The sequence below is a fragment of the Silurus meridionalis genome, chromosome 24 (assembly GCF_014805685.1).
Source record: "Silurus meridionalis isolate SWU-2019-XX chromosome 24, ASM1480568v1, whole genome shotgun sequence".
Taxonomy (NCBI): domain Eukaryota; kingdom Metazoa; phylum Chordata; class Actinopteri; order Siluriformes; family Siluridae; genus Silurus; species Silurus meridionalis.
This window is the reverse complement of record NC_060907.1, coordinates 20,364,669-20,380,991: the sequence shown is the minus strand read 5'-3', so window position 1 is coordinate 20,380,991 and position 16,323 is coordinate 20,364,669. Positions and strand designations below refer to the sequence as shown.

The 16,323-nt window shown below is 44.9% G+C and overlaps 2 protein-coding genes across 2 annotated transcripts in view; one reads left to right on the top strand and one right to left on the bottom strand.

Moving 5' to 3' along the window:
• The window catches only part of fscn1b (fascin actin-bundling protein 1b), a 6,996-nt gene extending 1,506 nt beyond the window's left edge, over nt 1-5,490 (bottom strand). Inside the window, exons 1-5 of the mRNA XM_046838278.1 lie at nt 3,567-5,490; nt 2,125-2,281; nt 1,691-1,812; nt 1,151-1,321; nt 1-792 (exon numbers count right to left, since the gene is read on the bottom strand). The exon at nt 1-792 is cut by the window's left edge and continues 1,506 nt beyond it. Of these exons, the coding sequence (XP_046694234.1) occupies nt 587-792; nt 1,151-1,321; nt 1,691-1,812; nt 2,125-2,281; nt 3,567-4,386 (1,476 nt within the window). The 5' untranslated portion in view covers nt 4,387-5,490 and the 3' untranslated portion in view covers nt 1-586. The remainder of the gene's footprint in view (nt 793-1,150; nt 1,322-1,690; nt 1,813-2,124; nt 2,282-3,566) is intronic.
• Nucleotides 5,491-11,418: 5,928 nt separating this feature from the next.
• Nucleotides 11,419-15,205, top strand: actb1 (actin, beta 1). Its single transcript, XM_046837080.1, has 6 exons — nt 11,419-11,563; nt 12,426-12,550; nt 13,117-13,356; nt 13,722-14,160; nt 14,273-14,454; nt 14,560-15,205. The coding sequence occupies exons 2-6, from the start codon at nt 12,428-12,430 to the stop codon at nt 14,701-14,703; spliced, it is 1,128 nt and encodes a 375-aa protein (XP_046693036.1). The 5' UTR covers nt 11,419-11,563; nt 12,426-12,427; the 3' UTR covers nt 14,704-15,205.
• Nucleotides 15,206-16,323: the final 1,118 nt, after the last annotated feature.

Here is a 16,323-nt window from a genome sequence, read left to right as displayed (position 1 = left end):
TAAGATCTTTAAAACCACATTTAGGCCACGCCCACTTCAGGTCTGTATACATGAGCAGGATCCAGATCGGGTTGTTTTAATTTTACAGACTATATATAAGATTTTCCTCGCTAGTTATCTGTATATCTTGAAAGTGTCTTTGTTTTGTGCGTACTGTGCTTTTTTTTGATTGCTTTGTGCTTCCTATTCACATGAAGTATGTCGTAAACAGATCACATGACGAGATTGCAGAATTGTACAGTAACCGTACGTTCACGCTAGCAGGCGTCTACCTTGTGTTTTATGGGTGTTTTATAACTGCTGATCTGAATCGATTGGAGGCGTGGCCTGTCAAAGAAAAAGAATAGTAGCTATATGTAGCTATATCTAAAGCTATCTATTGTATCGGTACTTGTGATTGTAGCTTTGTTCTTAAATCAAACATTAAATGTTAGCAAAGCGAGTACCAGTATTAGCTAGAGATCTGCCACAATTTGTTGCAAGATTGTAGAAAATATAGTCACCTGTCGCTTGCTAGTGTGAACGTAGGGTAAGTCATATTTTACAGTTGTGTGTGTGTGTGTGTGTGTGTGTGTGTGTGTGTGTGTTAGTACTCCCACAGCGTAGCATTAGCGATACAATGTGCATTAGCCTTCAACACCCCGGCGTGGTCACCCTTCAGATAAAGCCCCTGTTGTGTTTTAATGGCAACCCTGTTATAATCACAGAACTCAAACAGGAAGTAGACGGGCGTGTCGCTGCTGCTCACGACTACACTGTTGGCCTCCACCGTCCAGTACTTCCCTGCTGAGTCTAGAATACACACAAAAGAGAGAGAGATGGAGAGAGTGAGAGGCTGATGAACCACTTTGTGTTGCATCTTCTAGTTGCTCAGTTGCTCTAATGTGTGCACCTGTACTGTGTTGCTCAGTTGCTCTAATGTGTGCACCTGTACTGTGTTGCTCAGTTGGTTGGATATACCAGTTTTCTTTGCAGTTTTGCCAACTGTGTTCTGGATTTCTGACTAATCCCCATGTTTCATTACTGCTGATTATGTGTTCAAAACTCTTACATGTAGCCTTTTAACCGCATGGTATTCGGAGTAGGCTGGTTTATTTCCATTAGCCAGTGAAAACACCCTGAAAACTGAACGTCAGGTGGAAGATCTTACCTCTGAGACAGTACTCGTTGTTGTTATACTCTAACTGGAAGATGTCGTAGGAAGAGCGGTTGGAATCCAGGGTCCCGGTGCCCTGCTTACGACAGCCGATGAATCCGTCTTCACCACGCAGGACTATTAAAGGCCTGTTGATGAGTTTCAGAACAAACTCCTCCTGTTCACCTGTTCAACCACAAACACCAAGAACAACACGGTGGTCAGTAGAGATGCCTCCACAGCTACTTCTACACCGCACTTCTGGAACATTCTGAAGGTTGTAAAGGTTTGCTAGCTTTAAATCTCTCGTGCTAACCGCTAACTGGTTGCTAACACTTTTTTGAGGAATTTTCTTTGGTAATATTTTAAACACATCTTCTCTGGAGATATTCAATGGATATTTTTAAAAAGCGTATGATATCTTTGTTGGGGGTTCTTTAGAAAAGAATTTATGGAGGATGGAGAAATGGATTAAATGATGAGGTCATTTTTTAGGAAAGGTCTGAGACAAGAACAAAAGAATGCAACGATTTGCCAAAATGTATTGACACACACCTGCAGAGTCCACGGAGGCTGCCAGCTGGCCGTTCTTCTTGGCTGCTAAGTACTTGTCATTACTGGCCTTGAGCGTGACCTTCGCTCCTTTCCACTCCAACTTGAAGAAGCAGCTGGCTGATCTATAATACACGAGTGCAGACGTTAGCGTGATGGTGGTGTTACAGGAAAATAATCATCAGAACTCGTTGACAGTCGTTAGAATTTTCAGTCAGACTAAATCAACTCAGAAAAACCTTGAAGGAACGTGAGCTCCTGCATCCTAAGGATGAAGACTGTTACTGACACAGGAGACTTCTTCCACAAATGCTAAAAAAAATCATTCTTGTGTGAACTGCTGTACGTGTGTAAATATGGCTGCTGTTGCAGGAAGTTAACCTGACCAATCAGAATGGAGCACCGAGTCTGTTCTAATAAAATCCGATCACACTCACTTTTCGCTCGCGGTGCACTGGATCGCGCCGCTCGGAGTGAGACTCCAGTACTTCCCATTGCAGGCCCTGAAAGCACAGTGGTTCGTCTCCTGCTCCATCTCCATCTGGAAGACTTCCTGATCTGATTCTTCATCCTGATTGGCTGACAGATCAACACCTATACACACCATTAACCAATCAGATCAATCAGGGATTGTGTGTATAAACAGATTCTGAGATTCTGAGAAGGTGGGATTGTGGTCCATCAGCCTGAGATACAGAATTTATGCAGGTCAGTCTGCTGCATGATACTAATACGATCTAGTACATTTCAAATTGTATGTAGATAATAAAGACATTTTACCGGAAACACTGAGATTAGAAACAGACATCAGCAGGATGGTTTCTGTTCAGGTGCAGTTGCTGTGATAATGGAGGAAATGTTCCTGAAATGATGGCCATATAATGGGAAGAGAGAGAGAGAGAGAGAGAGAGAGAGAGAGAGAGAGAGAGTGAGATGGAGAGAGAGAGAAAGTGAGATGGAGAGAGAGAGAGAGAGAGAGAGAGAGATGGAGAGAGAGGAGAGAGAGTGAGATGGAGAGAGAGAGAGAGAGAGGAGAGAGAGAGAGATGGAGAGAGAGAGAGAGAGAGAGAGAGAGAGAGAGAGTGAGATGGAGAGAGAGAGAGATGAGAGAGAGAGAGAGATGGAGAGAGAGAGAGACAGTGAGATGGAGAGAGAGAGAGAGAGAGAGAGAGAGAGAGATGGAGAGAGAGAGAGAGAGAGAGAGAGAGAGAGGAGAGAGAGAGAGAGAGAGAGAGAGAGAGGGTGAGATGTAGAGAGAGAGAGAGAGAGAGACAGTGAGATGGAGAGAGAGAGAGAGAGAGAGAGAGAGAGAGAGAGAGAGATGGAGAGAGAGAGAGAGAGAGAGAGAGAGACAGTGAGATGGAGAGAGAGAGAGAGAGAGAGAGAGAGAGAGGAGAGAGAGAGAGAGAGAGAGAGAGAGTGAGATGGAGAGAGAGAGAGGAGATAAAGAGAGAGAGAGAGAGAAGAGAGAGAGAGAGAGAGAGATGGAGAGAGAGAGAGAGAGAGAGAGAGAGAGAGAGAGAGAGAAGAGAGAGAGAGAGAGAGAGAGAGAGAGAGAGAGAGAGATGGAGAGAGAGAGATTGAGAGAGAGATGGAGAGAGAGAGATTGAGAGAGAGAGAGAGAGAGAGAGAGAGAGAGAGAGAGATGGAGAGAGAGAGAGAGAGATTGAGAGAGAGAGAGAGAGAGAGAGAGAGAGAGAGAGAGAGAGAGAGAGAGAGAGAGAGAGAGAGAGAGAGAGAGAGAGAGAGATGGAGAGAGAGAGAGAGAGAGAGAGAGAGAGAGAGAGAGAGAGAGAGGAGAGAGAGAGAGAGAGATGGACATTATGGAATGATATTAATGATATTATTGAAAGTAAAAGAAGTTTAATAAAAACCGCACCCTGACGCATGGACACGTTCCGCTCGTTGCTGGCGGTAAGCACCACGTGCCCGCGGCTCCTCTCCAGCACGAGCGCCTCATCTTTACCCACACGGACGCCTTTGGCCGCTTTGATCGCGCCGCTCGGGCCGGAGGGCGCCAGGTATCTCCCCGCGGAGTCCCGGAACGCCACCGTGCCCGAGCCGAACTCCAGCGTGAATCCGGTGTCATCGCGCGGCTCGGCGATCAGCGCGCCACTGCCGGCGAGGAAGCGGCCGTCGGCGGTCTGCAGGTGGTAGCGGCGCTCGCGGTACACGAGGGTGAGCACGGAGCCCACGCCCCAGGGCGCATCGCGGTCCGCAGCCAGTTCCCCGCGCCCGGGCTGCGCGTGCAGGTAGCGTTTGCGCGCCACGCTGTACAGGTTGACCTGCGGGTGCATGGCGAGGTGCACGAACCACTTGTCCTCGGCAGTCGCGCACACCACGCGGTCCTCAGCGCCGCCCAGGTAGCGCCCGTGCGCCTCGGAGCGCAGCGACCAGCGGCCGTCGGAATGCGCCACTACGCAGAAGCGGCAGTCCCGGGAGGGCCGCTCGAGCTCGGCGGACACGTTGCCGTCCTTGTCGGCGGACAGGTAGCGGCCAAGGTGGCTGCGCAGGAGCACCGCGCTCGAGTCTCCACCCGTCTGGTCCGCGTGCTCCAGGGTCCACACCTGCTTCTTACGCATGGACGTGGCGCACGCGTTCACCTTGAAGCCGAACGCTTCCGCCGTCAGATACTTGTCTTCTGCATTGATCAAGCCGAGCTGAATCACCGTGCGCTCTCCCAAACCTCCTGAAGCCATTTTTCCTTTAGAGATTTGGAGAATTTTATGGTGGGAGTGCGGGTGGGTGTGACGGTCAGCTCTGTGTGCGCGCGCGCGGACGTCTGCTTTTATGTGTATGTGTGTGTATGTGAGTGTGTGCGCGCGCGTATGTGTGCAACTGAGATCGAGAGAGAGAGAGAGAGAGAGAGAGAGAGAGAGAGAGAGAGAGAGAGATGGGTTAATCCAGCTACATTCCTTCTCTCTTCCTTCCCTTTTTATTTCCACGATAAAGTATAAAGCGCGTACACGCCACTGTGGACGCGCAGCACCTGGCCGGGGCGCGCAAAGACGCAGCGTGACCGCGATCTTCTGACGTCAGCAGTTGCCAAGAGAAGAAAGTGTTGATTCGAAAACGGAAGAATAATCCAAGGAGCCCACTCGTGTGCAGAATTTAATACCATAACTCAGATCTTTTAGGTTCTTTAACCTGCTTAAGTAAGAGACACCAGAAAACACGTGGTGGCGCACTGCTGCGATGAAGCAGACTTACTGATTATTTTCTTACAACAGCAAATTGTGAAGAGTTTTAATCCAGACAGACCACAGCAGCTTAATGAAACAGCAAAAAAACTTGGTCATGCTGAAGAAACACCAAGCATAAACTGGAGACTCCTTCTGTAAATGTGAACTGATAACGTGTCCATGTTCCTACTGAAACAATGCTTATGGTCATTTCTGATCAGAAAACCTACATTTTACCCTCCATTACTCTGCTTCTGATTTCACGGGTCTTTCTACAACACACACACACACACACACACATACACCCCTGAATCAGGTAATCGATATCTCTCAAGTGCTCACGCCCTTCATAGGATTCGTGTCCCAGGCTTTACACGTGTGTCCAGAACTGGGACAGAATCAAATAAGCTTCCTGTCTCTGGAGACGGACCTAAAATTAAGATTTCTCATAGTGACCTACTAAATTCTCACATTTCACGTCCACAGACCTCAAAGCAAAGAGTGTGAAAAAACGTGTTAATGTAAAGTGTAATATGAAAAATGAGTCTGATCAATAAAACAGAAACTTTACAGTGATCTTAATCGCCGCATTGTCACGTTTAAAAACGTGTGCAGGTGTTTTCCCCTCACCACTGTCTCCATTAAGGGATGAACTTATGAGGAACAAACAAACAGGGACTGATTTAAACATGTCAAATTTATAAATGTGATTTATTTGTGTAAAGATGTTTTGGGAGAATGTTCTTTATTAAACACACGTGAGGAATATGAAGTGTTGGTTGGATCCATTCAGTCAGTTTCACTCTGCAAACATCATCAGTCCATCAGAACTCCTCAGTGCTGAGACGTGACCACGGTATAGTGATAATCCATGACTAAGTGTGAGGCCTTACACCTGCTTTCCACATCTGTTAAATTCCCCTGACTTTGCATTTTTAAAACAAATAATAAAGATGTAGGTTATTTGTTGCTAGATGTTGCAGTGACCAGAAAGAAGTTAGGACTATGTCATAAACTATTATTTCCTATTCTGGTAAAAAAAAAAAAAAAAAATCAAATTGTTGCAAAACTCAAGGACATGATTTTTAAATCATGATGATGATACCATGAATATGCAAATTAGGTTATGACGTCATTAAGCACATTATCTGGAGGCTTTCTCTAATCAGTGTGTATATTTTGTGTGCAGTTTAAACCATGAGTGTGTGTGTGTGTGTGTGTGAGTGAGTGTGTGTGTGTGTGTGTGTGTGAGTGGCACTCGATGTTCTCGTTCTTTAAAAGGCAGTAATCCTTCCTCTTTGCCTTATTTAGCCGATACTATGAGTTCACCTGTTGGAGTGCTCCTATTGGCTGGCTGGCTGATGAATAACACACTTGACCCGCCCTAAAAACCTTTCTGAGTTCAGACCTTATAGGGTGTTTACATTCACCTGGAGCTCTCCTCACCTCCTACCTGCTTCCTCACCTCCACCTACCCACCTTCCTCACCTCCTACCTGCTTTCCTCACCTCCACCTACCCACCTTCCTCACCTCCTACCTGCTTTCCTCACCTCCACCTACCCACCTTCCTCACCTCCTACCTGCTTTCCTCACCTCCACCTACCCACCTTCCTCACCTCCACCTATCCACCTTCCTCACCTTCTACCTGCTTTCCTCACCTCCACCTACCCACCTTCCTCACCTCCGCCTATCCACCTTCCTCACCTTCTACCTGCTTTCCTCACCTCCACCTACCCACCTTCCTCACCTCCACCTATCCACCTTCCTCACCTTCTACCTGCTTTCCTCACCTCCACCTACCCACCTTCCTCACCTCCGCCTATCCACCTTCCTCACCTTCTACCTGCTTTCCTCACCTCCACCTACCCACCTTCCTCACCTCCACCTATTCACCTTCCTCACCTCCTACCTCCTCTCCTCACCTCCCACCTGCTCTCCTCACCTCCTACCTGCTCTTCTCACCTCCACCCACCCGCCTTCCTCACCTCCTACCTGCTCTCCTCACCTCCACCTACCCGCCTTCCTCACCTCCTACCTGCTCTCCTCACCTCCACCTATCCACCTTCCTCACCTCCTACCTGCCTCCTCACCTCCACCTCCTCCTACCTGCTCTCCTCACCTCCACCTCCTGAATTCCTCACCTCCACCTACCTGCTCTCCTCACCTCCACCTACCCACCTTCCTCACCTCCTACCTGCTCTCCTCATCTCCAGCTATCTGCTCTCCTCACCTCCACCTCCACCTACCTGCTCTCTCACCTCCTACCTGCTCTTCTCACCTCCACCCACCCGCCTTCCTCACCTCCCACCTGCTCTCCTCACCTCCACCTACCCGCCTTCCTCACCTCCTACCTGCTCTCCTCACCTCCACCTATCCACCTTCCTCACCTCCTACCTGCTCTCCTCACCTCCACCTCCTCCTACCTGCTCTCCTCACCTCCACCTCCTGAATTCCTCACCTCCACCTACCTGCTCTCCTCACCTCCACCTACCCACCTTCCTCACCTCCTACCTGCTCTCCTCATCTCCAGCTATCTGCTCTCCTCACCTCCACCTCCACCTACCTGCTCTCCTCACCTCCTTTCCTGTCTCTGTTACTGCCTTATAGGGAAATAGATCTTCATTAATCCTTCATACAGATCACATAAGAGGCTTTTAATTAATATTTTAATAAATAAGACAGAATGTGTGCTTGTGTATGTGATAAAGAAGACTCGTTTTACTAGATGCACATTTATACCACAAACATATACAAATACCAATAAAACAGTAGTTTTATTAACAAATACAATTTCAGACCAAATATATCGAGTAAATACTTTTTTACTTTCTGACTTCCGTTTCCTTGATCACGTGACACCAGCGTTCCGAATCGCTTTGTCACGTGACCCGTCAAACCATCCCCATAATAGGTCATCAGCTGAGCGGGTGTGTGTGTGTGTGTGTGTGTGTGTGTGTGTGTGTGTGTGTGTGTTAAAGGGACAGTAACCCTTAACACAAAAGGAAGGTTTTCACTCTGGACTCTAAGATGAATGTCAGAGAGGCAGAGCTTTTTATAACTCGTATTTAGATATTTTGTGAAATAATTTTTTTTTCTACTTTCATTATTCTGTGTGGTCTCAAATAAAGGTCATGGCTCTGTTCTTCATGAGAGCTCTGGAGAGCCGAAGGTTGTGGTTCCGGAGCAGGACTGTGTTTTCAGTAACACTGTGATATAGCTGTTATTATTACTACATGGTATATAACGATTATTAAAAACAATCACTGTAGAAAAGACCTCGTCCCCTTCCAGGTTTACGGACTGCATATTTCACTTCCAGATAGAGTGGAAGCAATGATCTTTCTCAGCAGGTCTACTTCTCTACAGTCCATACTGCTGACTTTCACATCCTTCTTCCACTTAGTGCATCTTCTGTAATAATCACATCATCGTCAAAATGTCATACTCATTTATTTCAAGAATAATTCTTCATTCTTCTAAAATCAGAAGACGTGACACAGATAACGAGATGTTCTCTATTTACTGATACCTGCAATTATAACATGTGTTTGACAATATCTCTTACAAGCTCATTAAAATCTCCACACTAAAGTCCTGAAATTAGACGAACCTCCGTCTTGATGTGGAGAAACAGGGTCACTGTGGTGCACACGCATTTCTCACGTGCAGACTTCATTCAGTTCCACTTCTAATCTTTACTAAATATCTTGTAGTAAAAATGTTTCTTGAGATCAACCAAAGAAATGCTTTATTAGTACGAAGTCTCTTCAAAGACGCAGAATATTTCTGAAAAGCAACTCACGTGATCACGTGTGTATTACTTGTATTTTCAGCTTGAGTGAGGAATTTGGATGGGCACTTGGCCTACTCAAGTGAAGAATATCGTGATTTTCACCACTTCTGCTTCTTGAACAAGGATTTATTTGTGTTTTTTTGGGAAGTGTGTATGAGGATTTACAGGATACAGAAAAGGTCGGTCCGCTATTGTAGTGTGATTAAAAGGTTAAGAGTTGTCAAAAAAAACCAAGAGAAAAAATAGAACAGGTTACAGGATGCTGTTTATTCATTTTGGGTTGGAAGCCAAACAACTTCCTCTTTCTGTTTAAGAGAGGAGGTTCTAGTAGAGACTAGAGGAGGTTCCTATTTCAGATTTGTTTCATGACTTTTCTTTTGCCTCGCCCTCCTTGAAAAAAAGAAATCCTTAAAAGGCCTTCGGTTATCGCCATAATATAGATATGCAGTGTGATGATACCAACCTTACCCCCCACCCCCACCACACACACACACACACACACACACACACACACACACACACACACACACACACACTCACTGAATAAGTGACTACCATGAAACCCAGAAACTGAAACACATACCATAAGAGATTGTAGAATACCCATCATACCTTCTATGCACACACACACACACACACACACACACACACACACACACACACACACACACACGAAGGGAGTGTTAACAAAGAGCTTCTCCTCATTCTTTAGAGTTCTAACATTACTCATCTGTGTGATGTCATTACAGGTCAACGAGCACTGAAACAGTAATCTGGTTGATTAGCAGAATCGGTACTGCTAGCGTTATCTGTCATGTCTGAAACTAAACTGCCCATCAGAGTCAACATGTATGATGCAGGACGTGACCCTGTCAAGGACGTGACATGTTCAGTACAATAACGTACATGCAAACATAACGTTTGTCTCACTTCACGAAGCATAAAGCTCGACCTTCCTTAGTTTTCTTGACTTTCCAGCTGTTCAGCTACAGAAAAGTGTTGGGTATAAAAGACAGCTTGTGTTATATATGCTGATCTTTCTTTTTATATAATTATTATTATTATTATGAGATATTATTCTCATTTGGATTCTGGAACTGTAGAGCAGAACTATTCTCAAGTCAAAACTCCACAGTTTTATTGAAAGCAAGATATTTGTGATATGAAGTCTTAAGTGAATGAAAAAACACTGAACTCAAACACTTTACTAATGGAAATCTTTGTTTTTCCCCTGGTGGAGACCTGCTGTAGACCTGGTGTAGACCTGCTGTAGACCTGGTGGAGACCTGGTGGAGACCTGGTGTAGACCTGGTGGAGACCTGGTGCAGACCTGGTGTAGACCTGGTGTAGACCTGGTGGAGACCTGGTGTAGACCTGCTGTAGATCTGCTGTAGATCTGCTGTAGACCTGGTGCAGACCTGGTGTAGACCTGGTGGAGACCTGGTGCAGACCTGGTGCAGACCTGGTGCAGACCTGCTGTAGACCTGCTGTAGACCTGGTGTAGACCTGCTGTAGACCTGGTGGACACCTGGTGTAGACCTGGTGTAGACCTGCTGTAGACCTGGTGCAGACCTGGTGCAGACCTGGTGTAGACCCGGTGTAGACCTTGTGCAGACCTGGGCAGTGTTTTTCCCCTCTGTATTCTTACACAATAGCATTTGTTTTCTGTGAAGGCACACATGTAGTTACACTTAATTCTGTGCTCCGTCCAACAGTTTATTATATTATTAGATCAGATTAGTGTATTTTGTGAATGTAAACAACGTGTTATAATAAAATAACTATAATATTAGAATAGTGAAGTCTGAATGAAAAGATATTTTCTTAAGGATTTAAAAGGAATGAAGGAAATCACTATAATAATATCTGTAATACACTGATAGAGAATTAGTATCTGGTCTAGATGAAGAATGTTCAGGATCTACACTAATGGGGCGTGGATGCAGAACATTCAGCAGCCACCACGTGGATTCAAGTCCTGGGATTATAATACGTGTTTATTTAAGAATCGGTGTGTAAAATACACGTGTGGATCTGCTTCGGTTTAGTCAGAGAGTCGTGTATAAACTCATTATAATCGAGTTTTCTTCATACAATCGCCGATAAAAACCTTTTCCAGATCAGAGGAACCCGACACGCCCACGTGACTTTAAACCCGGAAGTGACCCGTATGCGCGAACAAGACAATACCGGGAGCTTTTACTTTGCAGAATTATCACAATAATAATAAAAAATATGCTAAAAAAAAAATCTAAAATGTTGTTTGTTTGTTTTTAATTGACATATTAGTATGAAAAGCATTGAATTTATAAAGAACCGTTATGAAAGACCGATTCTTCCCCTTCAAGGCATTTCTATCTCTCTTCCCGTCTTTCTGCTTGTGAAAGATTATATATCGCTGATAAATCATTCTTTTATAATATAAATAAATCATTGCAGTGAATTAGATGCGTATTAAAACCAATAACGTGCTCATTCTCTAAAACCTGAATGAACATCTTCATGTCCTGTTCACGTTTAGATCACAAAGCAGTGCTCTTTATTCCGAAATATATATATTTTTTTCTTTTTGAAAATAAGTATATATTATTGTATAATTTTTTGCGCGAATCTGTAAATCGTAAAGATAAAATTCCTCCCTGAGCCGCACTGCCCCACAGCTCATCTCTCCTTCACTTGAATTTCAAGCAACGGGCCTGGACCACGCCAACTGGGTGACGGGCAGCCAATCAGACCACGCGATTCCGAAAGTTTACCTTATATGGAAGTTGCCGGCCACAGCGCCGGGTATATAAAACAGCGCGCTCCCGGTGCAGACGCTACTTCGAGTTTTGCTGTGTGCTCATCAACACGAGCGCTTCCTCCAGCTACATCCTTAATACAAACCTTTAATTCATCGGTAAGCGGCATTTGTCTTTTCTCTAACAATGGTTATTATTAGAATACTGTTTATATTGCTGTATTGTTTAAACCAAATGCATATTGAAGGACACGTTTCACACATTTCTTCTCTTGTATCTTCTACTTTAATGCATTCATTAGTGTTTAACCTGCTTATCGTGGTATTATATAGTCAAAGATAAAATATTTTGGTATTTAATTGCATGACTTGGTGTGAGTGAGTAATATAGCGGTCTTATTTGGATTAAAAGAAAAAGCAGGTGTGTTTTCTGTAATATCGTGAGGTAAATGTATATTAAATGTGGGGAGTCTGTGGAGTGCTTTCGGCTCCTTCAGTGTGCTGAGTGCTGGTCAGGGGATTGAATGGTGGGTGTGGTCGGTGCTGGTGCTGGTGCTGATGCTCTGCCCGGATCTTTGTCTTTTCTTTCGAGTGTAAAAACTCGTTAAGAATAATGAAATGAGGGTTTAAATCTGATAAATGCTGATTTATGATAAATCTGTCAGATTGAACCTGAGACATTATTTTTTTAGCTCTAGATGTTTGCAGCTGGAGAACTTTGTCTCTGTAGTATAAATGTAGACCTGATTGTGTAAAACGCTCCGCATGGCGCAGTGATGGGGCCGGGAGACGGGGAGTGGTCGCAGCTCACGCGCCTCTCGAACTTATTGCCATATAAGGCAATCGCGAGTCCGTCTGGCCACTTCCTTTGTCTCAAAGCGCTCAGTTTTAGGTTTGTGCGCATGCGCGCCACCTGCTGGTCTTCAGCAGTATCTCTGTATAAAAGGGTGTGTGCGGGTCTAAGGCGGATGCTCGGCTGACTATTCCTTTTTAACATTTTACTTTTTTTCTTTCTGAACAGCCATGGATGAGGAAATCGCTGCTCTGGTGGTCGACAACGGCTCCGGTATGTGCAAAGCCGGTTTTGCTGGAGATGATGCACCTCGTGCTGTCTTCCCCTCCATCGTTGGTCGTCCCAGGCATCAGGTATGTGCCACCTTCAAAACGCCCTTTTCAACATTATTTAACAATATTCTCATAAAACAGCATTATTCCAAAGCATGAGAATTTCCAGGCACCACCTTGTTTTAGTTTAATGAACAATAGTAGGAATATTATTCATGAATTTACCGCAACTGTTAGTTTCAACATCCAGATGTGCTACCATCCTCCTAGTTTTATTATCTGCACCAGTGTTGTGACTGTAGACACATGCCATGAAGCCCACAGTAAGACTTGTGGGTGATGCTATATATATATATATATATATAAATTTTAATTTTTTTGTATATTTAAATGTCACTCAGGAAAACACAAGTGGGCCAATTCTTAAAAAGAACAGGGGATGAAGTATGCAAATATTAAACCCTTTTGCATGCTTTATTTGCGTACAGGACAAAGACTTGACGCAGTGTCACTAGGCGTAACTTTGCGTTAAATTAGTTGATTTTTAAAGAGAAGAGCTTTGAGTTTATAATCTTCAGTTGGGGATTTATTCCAGCTATGCTCAATGTGCTGTGATGTATCTAATATAAATGGACCTTCTCTTGCAGGGTGTGATGGTTGGTATGGGCCAGAAGGATTCCTACGTTGGAGACGAGGCTCAGAGCAAGAGAGGTATCCTGACTCTGAAGTACCCCATTGAGCATGGTATTGTCACCAACTGGGACGACATGGAGAAGATCTGGCACCACACCTTCTACAACGAGCTGCGTGTAGCCCCCGAAGAGCACCCAGTCCTTCTTACTGAGGCCCCCCTGAACCCCAAAGCCAACAGGGAGAAGATGACCCAGGTATACAAAGTGCCATTTCAATAGCTTCCTCTCAATCTCCATCTCTTTATTTTGACTTCTTTTAATCTTCTTTCTCAGGCTTTCCATCCTTTACTCTGAATGTTCTTTCTTTTTGGAGGCCACAGGTTGATGAGTCATTTTTCTACTGCATGATCTCCATGGGTTTTAGAACTTAACCTTGAGCACCATATTAACCTGACGCATGTGTGTGTCATGGAGACTGCATTGTTAAAGCTCTGTTAAAACAACCCTTTTAAAAGCAGTGTGAGATTCTAACGGAACTTTACATTTTAGCTTTAATGCTAAAGCACTTTAGACTTTCATTCTAATAAAATTTAAATGAAGTAAATGTTCTTGTCCCACAGATCATGTTCGAGACCTTCAACACACCCGCCATGTACGTCGCCATCCAGGCCGTGCTGTCCCTGTACGCTTCTGGTCGTACCACTGGTATCGTGATGGACTCTGGAGATGGTGTCACCCACACCGTGCCCATCTACGAGGGTTATGCTCTGCCCCACGCCATTCTGCGTCTGGACCTGGCTGGCCGTGACCTCACCGACTACCTGATGAAGATCCTGACCGAGCGTGGCTACAGCTTCACCACCACTGCCGAGCGTGAGATCGTGCGTGACATCAAGGAGAAGCTGTGCTACGTTGCTCTGGACTTCGAGCAGGAGATGGGCACCGCCGCCTCCTCGTCCTCTCTGGAGAAGAGCTACGAGCTGCCCGACGGACAGGTCATCACCATCGGGAATGAGCGTTTCCGCTGCCCTGAGGCTCTCTTCCAGCCCTCTTTCCTGGGTAAGGCAGAAGGATCAACTCAAAATGGCAGCTTCTGTGCTGATACATTTAGATGCATTAAAATGGGTTGGGTTCAGTGTGTAACATTGTTTCTCCATCTTTTTCTCCTCAGGTATGGAATCTTGCGGTATCCATGAGACCACCTTCAACTCCATCATGAAGTGTGACGTCGACATCCGTAAGGATCTGTACGCCAACACTGTGCTGTCTGGTGGTACCACCATGTACCCTGGCATCGCTGACCGTATGCAGAAGGAGATCACCTCCCTTGCCCCCTCCACCATGAAGATCAAGGTAAGGGGTTTCTGAGGCACACACCTGCCCCCAGAAGGCACAATGGTTTATTCTGATGCTCTGGTCACGTGCAACCGTATTAACCATGTTCCTGTTCTCTTTTAGATCATTGCTCCTCCTGAGCGTAAGTACTCCGTATGGATTGGTGGCTCCATCCTGGCCTCTCTCTCCACCTTCCAGCAGATGTGGATCAGCAAGCAGGAGTACGATGAGTCCGGCCCATCCATCGTCCACAGGAAGTGCTTCTAAACAGGACTGTAAGCATCATGGCTGTGCCCCTGAGGTCAGCTCGAAACTTAATAACCAACATGCCTTCCCCTCTCAGATAAGACCACACGGGCATGGCTTCTGCTCTGTATGACGCACTGCCTCGGGACGAGGAAACTGGAATTTCTCTGAAATTTCTTTTTCCTACAGGGGGAGGAGCTTTCCCTAAGAGGACTCAATGTACATTTCTTTTTAGTCATTCCAAATAGTCATGTTTCCACACATTTCCATCCACTCTGCCCACATCCCTGTGGGAACTACATGACCTTGTTAGTGTTTATGTAAATTATGTACTCGATACAAATGTCTTTGTTTTTGTACCTCAGCCTTAAACTTGGTCCATTAGTTTTGTTCTACAGTGGAAGGGGAAGAGCTTTACCCATTAGCGTGAGCTTCCCTGGGGGTTATGGGTAAAGGATCTGTGAGCCAAGGTGTCTCTGTACACTGACATGAAAACAATAAAATGTGCACATGTAAAACTCAACCACTCGAGTATTGCCTTTCTTTATAATATTTACTAAATGTGTCTTTACATTGTGGTGATCTGAAGGTGCTTTAGGTCTTACATTGACATTAAAGCTGCTGGTGAGTTAATGCAGAATTCTCTTAATGTTAAAGTACTTTTACTCTTAAATAACAAGCATGTGGGTGTGAAGGAGTAGAAACGTGTTAGTTTCTTCTGTGGATATAAATGTAGATGGAGTTTTGGAACAGGTGTTAAATACCCTTTTATTAAAAATGATCACTACAGGAAGTGATGACACTCACATCAGTATCTCTTGAGCTTCAGTAGTCATTTCTCCTGGTGATGGACTTTGAGCTTCTTGACATTAAGAGTACAGTAAATGTCTAGCACCCTGATGTGTTTTAGCCTAAAACAGTCAAAAGCCTGTGTGATGAAGTTAAGCTGATCTCAGGCTGTGACCAAGAACTTCCAGGTAAACTCTTTAATTCTGTTTGACCAGTGTTTTCTCTGGGGCAATTGAAGGAAAAGCCACCAGGTCCTGGCAAGTACGCTGTGTTCCTTCTGATCAGGTGACGTGTTTACGTTTGTTCAGAGCCTGAGTCACAATTTCTTGGTAAATACTGTTTGCTCACCATCAGAGCGATTGCAGTGGAGTCACTGTAAAGAGAACAGACCTCACTAATGTTTCTCATTCTCTTCAACACCACCTTGTTCATCCCTGCAGGCCTTGTGCTGATTATAGCACAGCTTCTCCATCAGCTCTCCTCAGTTTCTAATGCACATTTACTCAATTTCACACAAAATCTGATCACATACTGCTGTTCCAAGAGCTGGAATTTAACTGACCAGTGTTCTAATGTAAAACCTGGAGCCTCACCCCAAGTAGCCTTCAGCATTTCTCTCCACAGAGCCTTCATGAGTGTAGGACCTTTTTGGTTTTATTCTGTGCACTAATGAAATGCCTCCCAGGGTCAGTGTAGCTGGATGAGTAAATTAGCTAAACGTGTGAGAACTTGGTGTTGCAGAGGCAGTTACACGTGTGAGATCACTTATACTATAGTGGCTTTGCAGTCATTCCATGACCAGATTCTCATTTTCACACTGATGTTAAATATAAAATCATGTAACTAAGAATC

Bases quoted from the DNA above. Each gene is read 5' to 3' on its own strand.
- actb1 (XM_046837080.1), top strand. From the start codon at position 12,428: ATGGATGAGGAAATCGCTGCTCTGGTGGTCGACAACGGCTCCGGTATG. The intron at 12,551-13,116 runs GTATGTGCCACC...CTTCTCTTGCAG, and splicing joins TTGGTCGTCCCAGGCATCAG to GGTGTGATGGTTGGTATGGG. The intron at 14,455-14,559 runs GTAAGGGGTTTC...GTTCTCTTTTAG, and splicing joins CCTCCACCATGAAGATCAAG to ATCATTGCTCCTCCTGAGCG.